The sequence below is a fragment of the Stenella coeruleoalba genome (genome assembly GCF_951394435.1).
Source record: "Stenella coeruleoalba genome assembly, chromosome: 15".
Lineage (NCBI taxonomy): Eukaryota > Metazoa > Chordata > Mammalia > Artiodactyla > Delphinidae > Stenella > Stenella coeruleoalba.
Window position 1 is genome coordinate 81190168 of NC_137161.1, and position 13837 is coordinate 81204004.

The 13837-nt window shown below is 56.9% G+C and overlaps 1 protein-coding gene across 1 annotated transcript; it reads left to right on the forward strand.

Moving 5' to 3' along the window:
* Nucleotides 1–17: 17 nt before the first annotated feature.
* On the forward strand, nt 18–11944 carry TFR2 (transferrin receptor 2; the record flags this gene model as incomplete). Its single annotated transcript, XM_079944950.1, has 18 exons — nt 18–65; nt 308–560; nt 661–847; nt 3692–3832; nt 3913–4024; nt 4125–4247; nt 4639–4755; nt 4885–5024; nt 5392–5555; nt 6239–6358; nt 6999–7081; nt 7161–7224; nt 7313–7380; nt 7463–7539; nt 7632–7716; nt 7805–8032; nt 8385–8525; nt 11663–11944. Exons 1-18 carry the CDS (start codon nt 33–35, stop codon nt 11942–11944), a joined length of 2418 nt encoding a protein of 805 aa, XP_079801076.1. The 5' UTR covers nt 18–32.
* Nucleotides 11945–13837: the final 1893 nt, after the last annotated feature.

Here is a 13837-nt window from a genome sequence, read left to right on the forward strand (position 1 = left end):
GGCAGACTGCAGGGCTCAGGAGGGGCACGAGCATGGAGCGGCTTTGGGGTCTACTCCAGAGAGCGGTAAGATAGCGTGGGGCTGGGGGACCCTTAGGCCTTCTCTCCAGGTCCTCAGTCCCCTCCCAAACCCCAAGGCGGGCCCCTCCCCTTCCCTACCTCCTACTCTCCCCCCCAGCCTGCTTCTTGGGGCCCTCTCCCCTGCCTTGTGCCCATGGCACCCCAAAGTCACTGACCCTGTTATCGCCAGATTCCTCCCCATCCTCCAGGCCTCTTTCCCCGATTTCATGTCCACCACGCCCCTACAGCAAAGGTTGTCCCCAGGACCCTCTCAGACCATCTACAAGCGTGTGGAGGGCACCCAGCAGGGGCCCCTGGAGGAGGAAGAGGAAGACAGGGAGGAGGGGACCGAGCCACCGGCCCACTTCTTCCCCATGGAGCTGAGGGGCCCCGAGCCCCTGGGCTCTCGACCAGCTCGGCAAAACCCCAGACTCTGGGCAGCAGCAGGACGAAGAGCCACCCCCTACCTGGTCCTGACAGCCCTACTGATCTTCACTGGGGGTGAGAGTCATCCCCACCCCCAGTGGAGGGGCTGGGCTGGGGGAGATATCTGGGGTCCAGAGAGGGGCACAAGGAGACTCTCCATCTTGCCACCCACCAGCCTTCCTCCTGGGCTACGTGGTCTTCCGGGGGTCCTGCCAGGCATGTGGGGATGACGTGATGGTGGTCAGCGAGGACATGAACCATGAGCTGAGCCCGGACTCCCACCAGGGCACATTGTACTGGAGCGACCTCCAGGCCATGTTTCTGCGGCACCTGGGGGAGGGGCGTCTGGAAGATACCATCAGGTGAGGATCAGCCAGTCCCATTCCAGGCCCTCAAAAACCATCATCTGCTCAGACTCAGCCTCCCTTCCTCTTCACCCGGGACCCTGAGTCCTTCCACCTGCCGCCCTGGCCTCCCTGTTCAGTGGTCCTGGGAAGGATAGAAGGCGTTTGGAGCTGAGGGGAGGGAGGGCAGCAGATGACATATTTGGAAGCTGAGGGAGCTGCCTGAATGAGCACAGAGGGCTCCAGCATCCACATATGAAGTGGGACAGACCCAGAAAAGTCTTGAATGCCACGTTGAGGCGCTTGGATTTTGACCTGTGGCAGTGGGGAGCTCTGGGGGGCTCTGAGAAGGGGGGACTTAGGGAATCAGAAAAAGAAGCAAATGTATGTGTGGGCAAAGACCATCCCCCAATCTGTGGGGTCTGCCAGCCCAGCGTGAGCAGGCTAGCATTTCTTTTGTCCTGCTGAGGTCACCTTTTCCTACTGGGATGGAGCTGCTCGGGTAGGTCCAGAGAAGAGGTCAGGAATCATTTCTTCAGTGGGTTTTCCTGGGTTTCCTAAGTAGAAAATTATATAATCTATATTTAGTGAGAGACGCATAGTTTCTTTTCCAATGCATATATCTTTTATATCTTTTTCATTTATTATTGCATTGGAGAGGACATGAATTTAGGTAATGAGATAGTAAATATCCTTGCCTAGTTCCTAACTTTCATAGGAATGTTTTTCTAATACTTTGTCATTGTCGCTTTTTTTTTTTGGGAACCCGGGCCCTCGGCAGTGACCGCCAGGGAATTCCCCCAGTTAGGTTTTTAAAAGCAAATTAAGGAAGTTTCCTTCTATTCCTAACTTACTGAGACTTTTTCTTTTTTTTTTAATGATCAGGAAAGGAGGAACAAGAATCAATTTTTTTCAAATATTTTTCCAGAATGTATTGATATGATCACGATTTTTCTTCTTTAAAGTTTATGTAGTCATTTGTATTAATAGATTTCCTTATCTTCATGAGATCAACATAAACTTGATCGAAGTGTATTATTATTTGTTGATACACTGCTGGATCCATTTTGCTTGAATCTGTGGCATCAACAACGTGCATGTTTTTTTGTTTTGGTTTGGTTTTTAAATTAATTAATTTATTTTTGGCTGCATCGGGTCTTCATTGCTGCGCGTGGGCTTTCTCTAGTTGCAGAGAGCGGAGGCTACTCTTCGTTGTGGTGTGCGGGCTTCTCATTGCAGTGGCTTCTCTTGTTGTGGAGCACGGGCTCTAGGCACATGGGCTTCAGTAGTTGTGGCGTGTGGGCTCAGTAGCTGTGGCACATGGGCTCAGTTGCTCTGCAGCATGTGGAATCCTCCTGGACCAGGGCTTGAACCCGTGTCCCCTGCATTGGCAGGTGGATTCCCAATCACCGCGCCACCAGGGAAGTCCCTACATGTATGGTGGTTTTTGTTGTTTTTTTTTCTGTTGAGCAACACTTAGTAGTCTGGGTACAGCCTGAGCAAGTAGATGGTTTGACAGATCTACGGGGGTGGGGGGTGGCACTGTGGATGCCATCAAAGGGCAGGGAGGCAAGACGGGAGCAGTGAGAGGGAGTGGGCAATGAGGTGATGTATGACTCTAGGTTGGTTGGGGAAGGAAGGGAAACCAGGGAGGAGCTGATAGACATGGAGAAATTGGACAGTGTGGAGTGCTCCAAGGAGTTGCAGAACAGGTATAGTGAGACTAAGGGAGTGAGTTCCAACCTGAAAAGCTCCGGTCAGGGAGTGAGATTCTGGAACTTTTAAGATTTATATGATAAACTGTGTCCTATTTATCTTGCAGTCTCCAGCACCTACCACCATGCCTAGCGCTTAGTAGGTGTTCAGTAAATTGGATCAGTATTCCAGAGATGGAGTTCTGGGGACAAGATCCAGGATGTGGCCAGGGAAGTGGCTGGCCAGATGCCAAAGTCTTCACTGAAAGTGGCTAAGTGACCAATTGGCTAAAAGATAACAGCAGCGAGGAAGGACAGAGGGTGGGACTGCTGGATGGCAGGGACTTTGACGGAAGAGAGTTTCGTGGTCAGAAACGTGAACAGTGGAGCCAGAAGCACACCTCCTCTCTGGGCCTGGGTGGTATGAGAGCCTGAGCTGCTTTTTTCACATGTCCCGAAGGAGACCTGGCCTCCCAAGGGACAGCCAGGTTTCTGCCAAGGCAAAAGGTAGAAGGGGTATTCGGTGCTGATGCTGAGAAGGGAAGTTTGTTTGCCATGGAAAGAGCACAGGTGGAGCTGGTTGAGAGAGAGGCCATGCAGGGGCCGTGCTGGCACAGGCAAATGGAAGATCAGGGATCGTTCCAGTGACAGCAGGCTGGCTAGTTAGGTGGTGACTATGGAAGAAGACAGGGTGAGGTCTCCAACCAGACAAGTGACCCCAGATTCCACCGGCAACCTTGGTGCAAGGTGTCTCCATTAGGCCCAGCTGGAGGATGAGAGAGATGCAGGGCCCCTCACCTCTGCCCAGATAGCCCTTTGGAAGAAAAGTGTTTTCATGCCTGGGGCAAAGCACACGCTAGTTTGTGTATGTGTGGAGGGGACAGTAGGTAGACTGGTGAGTTTGGCCTGACCTGTGAAAAACCTAAGGGGTGGTGGACAGGACCCCTGGCTATCAGAAGCTGAGGTTTCAGCAGAAGGAGGCCCTGGAGACCCTCCAGCGCAACCCTGGTAGTGATGGCAGGAGAGCCTTAAGAGCCCCTCACTGCCCGGGGCTGGGGCCACCCCACACCTCTGGCATCCTTCCCCTGCTCCCGCCCTCTCCTCCAGGTCCCCAGAAGTCCCTGCCCCTCTCTCCTCCCGCGCCCCAATCCCCCCTCTCCCTGCGCAGGCAAACCAGCCTTCGGGAAAGGGTAGCCGGCTCGGCCGGGATGGCAGCCCTGGTTCAGGACCTCCGCGCGGTGCTCTTGAGCCAGAAGCTGGACCACGTGTGGATGGACACGCACTACGTGGGGCTGCAGTTCCCGGACCCGTGAGTGCATGGGGTGGGGTTGGGGGGCGAGGAGGGGTGGGCGGCCTGTGGGTGGGTCGCTCACCACCCCCGCTCCTCAGGGCTCACCCCAACGCCCTGCACTGGGTGGATGCCGCCGGGAAGCATGGGGAGCAGCTGCCACTGGAGGACCCGGACGTTTACTGCCCCTACAGCGCCACGGGCAACGCCACGGTGAGCGCCTCCTGCCCGGTCCCCAGGATGGGGCAGCGTGCACTTTCCCTGGCGGCGGAGCAGGGGCGCGCCTCACTGCCCTCCCCATCCTCCTCCCCAGGGAGAGCTGGTGTACGCCCACTACGGGCGGCCGGAGGACCTGCAGGACCTGCGGGCCCGGGGCGTGGAGCCGAAGGGGCGCCTCCTGCTGGTGCGCTTGGGGGTGATCAACTTTGCCCAGAAGGTGAGGGACCCTGGATGCGGGTTGGGGCGGAGCGGGGAGGGTGCCGGCTGGGAAGTCCGAGGATCGGATGGCGGCAAATAGGAAGCGTCTAGGAGGCGGTCACAGAGAGAAAAGGAAGAACCAAATGGGTCGTAAGAAACCGTTGGCAGGGAACAAAATCAGGAGGTTGGGGTGGGGAACAGAAACAGGAGGGGATGTGGGGTACAGTGAGGTCTGGGGGCTGCCGAGGCACTGCGGGAGGGCAGAAGGCGAGGTCCAGGGGGTGCCACAGCCTCTCTGTGGATCCACGGCTGATCAGAGGCCGTGCCATTCCACTTTCACTTGCTCCTTCAGCCTTTATAAATCCGTTTTCTCTGGGAGAAGGGGTCCTTTAGCCACCTCCCTTCCCCAGGTGGCCAGTGCCCAGGACTTTGGGGCCCAAGGAGTGCTCATATACCCGGACCCGGCAGACTTCTCCCAGGGCCCACACAAGCTTAGCCTGTCCAGCCACCGGGCTGTGTATGGACATGTGAGTCTCGGGGAGCCAGTAGTGCCTTCCTGTGGTCCCAGGGCTGCACAGCCTGCCTAGGATGAGGCTGGCGCCCTATTCTGGGGAGCCCGGCTCACAGTTTCAGTGTGGGCAACCCTCTCCCCACAGGTGCACCTGGGAACAGGAGATCCCTACACACCTGGCTTCCCTTCCTTCAATCAAACCCAGTTCCCTCCGGTCCAGTCCTCGGGCCTCCCCAGCATCCCAGCCCAGCCCATCAGCGCGGACACTGCCTCCCTCCTACTGAGGTGGGGGCCATGTGGGGACCAGGAGGGGAGGAGGCAGGGAGAGGTAGGCTGCAGCTAGCCCGTAAGGTGCCTTTGGGTGAACCAGAACAAGGTGGCTCTTCTGGGTGGGCACGGCCTCTTGCCCTTTGGTGAGTGGAGCTCCAGCTGGATATCACACCCACCTCTGCTGGGCACTCTTGAGCAGGACACAACCTGCACAACTGTCCAAGGCAGCCCTGGCTGCACTGGCCCCTCAGGCAGAGTACAGATGCAGAGAGCTGGAGCCAGAGGGTGTGAGGGAGAGAAAGAGTGAAGTGGGGGCTTTGGGCTCTTCTATAGCCTGGGACTCTCTGCCACTTCTAACCCTTTCTGCTCTACCCCTCCCCAGGAAGCTTGAAGGCCCTGTGGCCCCCCAGGAATGGCAGGGGCACCTCCCAGTCTCCCCTTATCGCCTGGGCCCTGGGCCAGGCCTGCACCTAGGGGTCAACAACCACAGGGCCTCCACCCCCATCAGCAACATCTTTGGCTGCATCGAGGGCCGCTCAGAGCCAGGTGTGCCCGCTTATCCAGCGCCACCCACACCCTGCAGCAGGGGAGCTGGGGTTAGCGGGAGGGAGGCTGGCAAGTTGGGGATGGGCTGGAACTGAGGGGGTGGCAGTGAGGAGACCTCACGGTTGAAGCTGTCCCAAGACAGAATGGGCAGTTCTGCACAGTAGTGAGTTCCCTAGCACCAGAGGTGAGCAAGCGTAAGTTGGGTGATGTTACAGCATGAAAGGGAGGTCAGACTAGATAGATGAACCTTTCAAGCGTAACTTGTTGTGGATAACAGTGGGGAATCAAATTGGGTTCTTGAGCCAAAGAGTGTGGTACCTAGAAGCACTGAAGGAAGAGGCACAGGGAGGCCTGTGATGAGGCTCAGATGAGGATGCTGGTGGTGGGAGTGTGAGTGGGAAGGGTTAGAGAGACTTTAAACCTGTCAGGACTTTGTGAACAGAGGGGCACCCCGATCAGGCAGGTAATGGAGCCCAGAATGACCCCAGGCAATGTGATGAAGGAGCAGCCCACCCAGGAAGGGCCAAGGGGAGGAGAGGAACTCTCTTTAGGGGCAGCAGGGATTGCAGGGCTGGGGCTGCAGAGATGTGAGGGTCCTGCAGAAATGGACCCTCCCAGGGTCAAGGGAGAAGCCTCTGGGTTCTGCCCATGTAAGAGGTGGGCCCCAACATCCCCTCCCCCAGATCACTATGTTGTCATTGGGGCCCAGAGGGATGCATGGGGCCCAGGAGCAGCCAGGTCCGCCGTGGGGACCGCCATACTGCTGGAGCTGGTGCGGACCTTTTCCTCCATGGTGAGCAATGGTAAGGTCAGGGTCTGGGCCTGGGCCGGGCAGCTGGGGCTGTGGTCTGAGCTAGGACAGGGCAGAGAGGCAGTTACAAGCACAGGCTGGAGGGTGGCCACTGAGACCTGGGCTCCAAACCTGGCTCCTCCGTGTCCTGGCTGTGTGGCCCTGGGCAAGTCACTTCACCTCCATTTCCTCTTTTTTTTTTTTTTTGCGGTACGCGGGCCTCTCACTGTTGTGGCCTCTCCCGTTGCGGAGCACAGGCTCTGGACGCGCAGGCTCAGCGGCCATGGCTCACGGGCCCAGCCGCTCCGCGGCATGTGGGATCTTCCCGGACCGGGGCACGAACCCGTGTCCCCTGCATCGGCAGGTGGACTCTCAACCACTGCGCCACCAGGGAAGCCCCATTTCCTCATTTAAACATGAAAGTACTAATAGTCCATGTCTGAGTGAAGATTAAGCAGGAGATTCCCTATGTAAGCAATCCCCGTCACTGACACAGCTGAGTCAGGGCAGACCCGGGTGAGATGGGCTGGGATGGTGGCTTGATGGGAGGGAAGGAGAGATCCCAGGGGACCAGGACAGAGGAAGACAAAGAGGTGGGTCTTTGCCTGGCCCCCAGCCAAGCCCATCCTCCCTCCTTCCCCCCCCACCACCAGGCTTCCGGCCCCGCAGAAGTCTTCTCTTCATCAGCTGGGATGGTGGTGACTTTGGGAGTGTGGGCTCCATGGAGTGGCTGGAGGTAACCTGGGGTCCTGGGCAGGTAGTCAGGCAGTGGGGAGAGGCAGGGGGATTTCATACTCCACACCCCGCACCCACAGGGCTACCTCAGCGTGCTGCACCTCAAAGCCGTAGTCTATGTGAGCCTGGACAACGCAGTGCTGGGTGAGCAGGGGCAGTGCCACCACCTGGGCCCCCTCTGGTGCACCCTGCCCTCCGGGCCAAGCCTTGAGCCCGGCATCCCTCTCCGCAGGGGATGACAAGTTCCACGCCAAGACCAGCCCCCTTCTGATCAGCCTCATCGAGAACATCCTAAAGCAGGTAAGAGCCTGGCCAGCAGTGGGGGATGAAGGGAAGCTGGTGGCCGCCAGAGCCTGACTGGTGCCCCCCACCCTGCCCCCAGGTGGACTCTCCTAACCGCAGTGGGCAGACCCTCTTCGAGCAGGTGGTGTTCAACAATCACAGCTGGGAAGCTGAGGTGTAAGTTGGGCAGGGAAGGGAGGGAAGAGAGCTGGGGGGGATATGTGGGGGGACCCTGAACCCACACAGCGCTCCAACCTGTCCATCCCCAGGATCCGGCCGCTGCCCATGGACAGCAGTGCCTATTCCTTCACGGCCTTTGCGGGGGTCCCTGCCGTTGAGTTCTCCTTCATGGAGGTGAGACTTCCGGGCCCTGCCCCAGAACAGCAGCCCCTGGGCCTGTTCGCACTGTGCCCGCGCGCCAGCCTCCGCCCTGTCCCGGCAGGATGGCCCGATGTACCCGTTCCTGCACACGAAGGACGACACCTATGAGAACCTGCACAGGGTACTGCGGGGCCGCCTGCCTGCCGTGGCCCAGGCTGTGGCCCAGCTCGCCGGGCAGCTCCTCATCCGGCTCAGCCACGATCACCTCCTGCCCCTCGACTTCGGCCGCTATGGGGATGTGGTCCTCAGGCACATCGGCAGCCTCAATGAGTTCTCTGGGGACCTCAAGGTCCAAGACGCCAACCCTGCTCCCGGCTTCTGGCGGTGGGGGGTGCTATATCCCATTAAAGTGCTGCCCGGGCCAGGGGATCTGGCCCCTCTCCCCTTGGTCTAGGGCCCCTCTGGCAACCTGGCCCCTTTACTCCTGCCCCAGTCACTAAGCCCCTAGGACCCAGCTAGCACCCGCCCAACAGCACAGGTCTTCTCTCTCCCTTCATTCTGCCCCCAGCATTCTGTCCCCCTATACCTCCCCACTCCTGCCAGGCCCGGGGTCCCAGCTCCGTCCCCCAGCACCTGGACCTCCACCCTAGGCCAGGGTCATGGCCCCTGCCGCTGGCTCCAGCCCGCGCCTTCGCCCTCAGGCCCGCGGGCTGACCCTCCAGTGGGTGTACTCGGCGCGGGGGGACTACATCCGGGCGGCCGAGAAGCTGCGGAAGGAGATCTACAGCTCGGAGGAGAGCGACGAGAGACTGACGCGCATGTACAACGTGCGCATTATGCGGGTGAGGCCCCGCCCAGCCCGGCCGCGGCCGGCGGCGCCGCCCCGCCCTCTTCCGGCGGCGTGGGGCCCCTCCTTTCGGCCCTGCGCCAGTGAGCTGTCCTACCCTCGTTCCGCTTTCATTTGTACCTGTCCTCGGGGCGTTCCCAGTCCTGGACTCACAGTGCTTTGCTCACAGACCCGTCAAGCTGGAGCGACCACAGAGGCGGGCCCGCAAAGTGATGAGACAGGGAGGGTCAGCCCCTTAGCCACAGTCGCCCGGCCACCGAATGGCAGAACTGGGACAACCGCGCCCCCTCCGGTTACCCACCGCCTCCTCTCCCTTCTGGAGAGAAGAAGCATGTCCACGGTGGTCCATGGTCTAAGAGGCACAGGATTATGGCTTGGGAGATGCAAATGGTGTAAACAATTCAGAGCGTAGAGAGCTCTCTTACTTCTGGTGAGATGGATGGAACCCAGAAAGGCTGCCTGGAGGAAGTGTCATGTGAAAGTTATACAAGATTATTATTCCCTCCTGCAGCCTGCACCCCAGCTCCAGTGCCAACCCATCCTCTTCCTTCCATTTCCTTACCCCAAGAACTCAACCCTGCGGCCCTTTGATCTCTGGAAATGGGTGGGTAGGGACTGTAGGCGAGGGGAAAAGTCTATAGGGCAAAATGATAAGCAGGGCCATCCTCAGTGAGTGTGGGGTGAACCGGGACCCCGCAGTGTACACATGCGCGGTTTGGGAAGGTCTTGTTCTTTCTCCCCCCTCCTTTTTCCTGTTGTGTCCCTGCCTGCTTCCCTTGGCATCACTCATACCGTCTTTCTGTTCGCAAGCCCACCCATCTTGCTCTTTGGTCCTGGCTCCTTTCTCCTGGAATGGGCGATTCATGCTCATTCACAGATCTTGCTTTAACCCCTGCTGTGCCAGACTCTAGAGACAAAAAAAGACACCCCCTCACCCTATCCCTCAAGTTGCAATGTGCCCACCAAGGGATAAAGGGCCTCTGTGTGTAAGGGACACGATTCAGACTCAGGGCTGGAGAGTAAAAGATGCAGGGCTTCAGAACCTCAAACAGGGCTGGGCCAGACCCAGGGAACTTTGTGGTTCTAACCCAGGGGTTGGTAAACTAGCCAGCAGGCCAAATCTGGCTTGCCACCTGTTTTTGTAAATGAAGTTTTATTTTAACACAGCCATGCTCGTTGATTTTTCTATTGTGTGTGGCTGCCTGTGTGCTACAGCAGCAAAGTTGAGTAGTTGCAACAGAAACACTGTGGCCTGCAAAGCCTACAATAGTTACGATCTGGCTTTTTCCAAAAAATGTTTGCTGACCCCTGCTTTAGACTATAATGTGGGTCTTGAGGAACAGACAGAACTTGGGTTGGTGCAAAAAGAGCATATTTCAGGATGGAGACACCAAGAATAAGGGCATGGCAGTGCACTAGGCCTGGCTTTCCTTGGAAGTAGTGTGTAGACCAGCAGAGCCAGAACAGAAGCCCTGTGGAGGAGTGGAGAGGAGTGGGTTAGGGATCAACTATGGGGAGACTTGAATGCCAGTATAAGAAGTTTGGGTTCTGGGACTTCCCTGGTGGTCCAGTGGTTAAGACTCCTCGCTTCCACTGCAGGGGGTATGGGTTCGATCCCTGGTCAGGGAACTAAGATCCCCGCATGCCACATGGCAAGACAAAAAAAAAAAAAAAAAAAAAAAAGGATGTCTGGGTTTTGAGGGTCTGGGCATCAAGGAAAGTTGGAAGGTTTTCGAGCAGGCCAGTGATGTGGGCAAAGTGGAATTTTAGGAAATACCTGGCCAGAGTGTAAATGGCTTGAAAAGGGAATGAAGTTAGTGATAGCTGAGCTCTGGGTGGGTGAGGGGATTGAGCTGGTGTGCGACATTTGGAGGGAAAAATGGACGGACTGGGTGTTGAGGGAAGAGGAGGAGAATAATAATAGCAGCTACCATTTATGGAGGGCTATCACGTGCTAAGGCTTTACTTCACTTCCTCCCGTAGGACTCCTCCAAATCCTGTGAGTTTGCTATTATTGTACACAGTAACTGAGGCTCAGAGAGGCTAAGTGACTTATTCAAAATCACACAGTAAGTGGTGAAGCTGAAATTAAGGACCAGGCAGTCTGATCCCAAAGAGAAACTGGAAACCAAAGTCTGACCCTGTGTCCACCCAACTCTTATTCACCTTTGAGGTTGAGAGCCTGGCACCTGGGGTACGCCATGGTGCTCATGAGGGAAGGTGGGTGCGAAGGTCAGGTTTTGGAAGAAGTTGGTGTCTACATGTGTGTGAGGCTGTGGCTGGGTACCCTCTACCCCAGTGGGGAGGTCCAGCAGACTGGGGGATAGGATTCCAGGCGATGATTTGTGGAGTAGACTTGGCAGTTGTCCCCATGAGGTCCCAGTTGAAGCCAGGGGCGTGGATGAGCTCTCTGAGTGAAAGGTGGAGGACTTAAGAAGACATGAGTGTGTGAGACCACGCCTAGAGATTCTGATTCTGCTGGGGTGGCACCCACGCAATGGTAATTTTAAAATCTTCCTCAAGTGATTCTAATGTGCAGCCAGGGTTGAAAACCATTGGATTGTAGGTAATGAGAAGAGAAGAAAGTAGAGGTCGAACCCTGGGCCTGCCCACAGGTGGGAACAGAAGGAACCGGAGAGGCTGGCAGAGAGGTGGGAGAACTGGGCTGGGAGCGCGGCCATCTCAGGAAAAACCAACAGCATCTGAGTCAAGAGGGTGAGGACCCAGAGTCAGGCACTTCATCAGGGCTGGCCTGTCCCCTTGTCGTTTGACTCTGGGTCGTGGGCATTCACGCAGGTGGGCAGGAATGACTGGGGTATGGGGAGGTGAGGAACAGCAGGACGATAGACGGTTCTTTGAGGCTTTGGGCAGGGAAGTGAATGGGTGAGGAAGAAAGATGCAGGCTTGGAAGCTCAAGGGGTAGAAAGAAAGGGATCCAACCCAAAACACAGTGGGAGGACGCATCCTACCTGACTACTGATGACGTTACAGAACGGCCATTCCTGATTGGGTGGCCGAAGGGAGGTGGGACTTAAAGAGGCTGCTCAACAATATTTATTAAGCGCGCGTGAGGTCCCAAGGTTGGTCTGGAACTGGTGTTCGGGCTCCAACCACATCCCCTTCTCGGCGCAGGTGGAGTTCTACTTCCTGTCCCAGTACGTGTCGGCGGCCGACTCACCGTTCCGCCACATCTTCGTGGGTCGCGGAGACCACACGCTGGGTGCCCTGGTGGACCACGTGCGGCTGCTGCGCTCGAGTGGCCCTGGGGCCCTTGGGGAGGAGGCCCAGGTGGCGCGGGGCCTGGGCTTCCAGGAGAGCCGCTTCCGGCGCCAGCTGGCCCTGCTCACCTGGACGCTGCAGGGGGCAGCCAACGCGCTGAGCGGGGACGTCTGGAACATCGATAACAACTTCTGAGGCCCGTGGTATGGTGGGGTCACGGCACATGCCCCTGACCCCTGCCGAGAGCGCCTGCTCTCCCTTCGAGTGATTTCTGGGTGACCGAGATGCCTGTGCACCACCTCCCATTGCTGACTCATTTTTAGCCCTTACCGTACCTCCAAGGGCCCCAGCAATGACGCCAGCGCAGACCCCCACACACCCCAGGCCCTGCAACGTAGGAGTAGGTGAGCAGTGCCTTCCATAATGGGATGGTCATACTGTCAGCTAATCAGGGAGCAGCATCTGCTCTCTCAATCACAGCCCCTTCCTCTTCAGGAGCAGGGTCCCCCCTCTACAGCTAGAGACCACTCTGGAAGGTTTCCTGGGACCTGGCCAGCCTTCTTGGTGGGAAAGATCTGCTGCGACCATAACTTTATGGCCAACCCATGTCGTGCAGTGGGAGGGGCTGGGGTTTGAACCTCAATAAACCACCTGTGGCATCTGTTGTTTACGGGCACTTTTATGCGTCTTCCACACCCTCACCTCACCCAATCATCCCTCCCTTGAGAGCTAGGGAAGGGTTGGGCAGAAGAGGCCAGAGAGGATGCAAGTGGGAATGCTGTCTGCATGGGTTAAAGAGCTGTTCCCGTTACCTAAGGAACTAAGGAAACTGCCTGAGGAAATAAGGAGGGCCCTTCTCCAAAGACCACCATGGGTGGGGGGCTGGCTCTGTACCTTCTCCTGGGACCAGGGACGGCTACATAATTTGCAAGGCCTGGTACAAAATGAAAATGTGGGGCCTTTTGTTCAAAAAGCAAGATTTCCCTGGTGGTCCGGTGCTTAAGACTTCACACTCCCAGTGCAGGGGGTGTGGGTTCAATCCCTGGTCATGGAACTAAGATCCCGCCTGTTATAAGGCACAGCCAAAAAAAAAAATTTGTTTTTAAAAAGCAAGAACAAAGCTTTTTTCTTTCTTCCACAGTCTCTCAACCTGTCATGGTGGTTTTTAAGTTGTTATTTAATGTCCAGATCCCCGAGACAAGGAAATACTCTGGGGCAGATCCCCTTAGGCACGCAGGGTTCTGCCCCATGACTTGCTACAGATAGCACATGTGCCCAACCCTGACCCAGACCCAGACCTGGACCCTCCGTGTGCCTGCGCCCAGGTGCCTACTGGGGAAGGAAGGTGGCAGCTGTGGTTGGGTGGGGGCAGGGAGCCAACAGGTGAGAATCCATCCAGGGGAGGCAGGACCCCCAGCACATGCTCCACTGTCTCATTGGGCTGCACTTCCAAAACACAAATTCAGAGGTGAAATCATTAAGAATTTCAAGATAGAGACCGCAGGGCACTAACCCCTAAGCACAGGGCCCCATTTGGAGCACAGAGCCCTGTGAGACTGCACTGATTACACAGCCATTATATTAGCCCAGCCTGGGACCTCTCTCCCCTCTTGGGTCCCCTTTGGCCAATTGTTGTCCACTGAGGTGGAAGCTGCAGGAGAGCAGGGAATTACAGGTGCTGCTGCCACCACCTTACCTTTAATCATGGTCTCAGGAGGCTATGGCCCTCGTTCTTCCCGGCAGCTGCATAAATCCTAGGGTCCGCCTCTCAGGCTCCTGGTCCTCTCTTGCTCCCAGTATGGCGTGAGAGGTCCTAGCCTGCTCCTCAGATGCTGGGAAGTGAAGACTTCTTAGTTTACGGCTTGGGATGCTCCTGGGTTCCAAGATGAAACTGCCTCCTCCTTACCTCCCTGAGTTGGACTTGGTGGGTTCTCAGGAGCCTGGACTAGGGGTCAGAAGCCTCCTCGACACCTTACTTCCCTGACATACTGTCCAGAACAAATTTCCCAAAGTTGTTTCTCAGCCCTTCTCCACCTTGTCCATTTGTTCCCTGTAGTAGACAGAATAAAGTTCTGGACAAAGATGTCC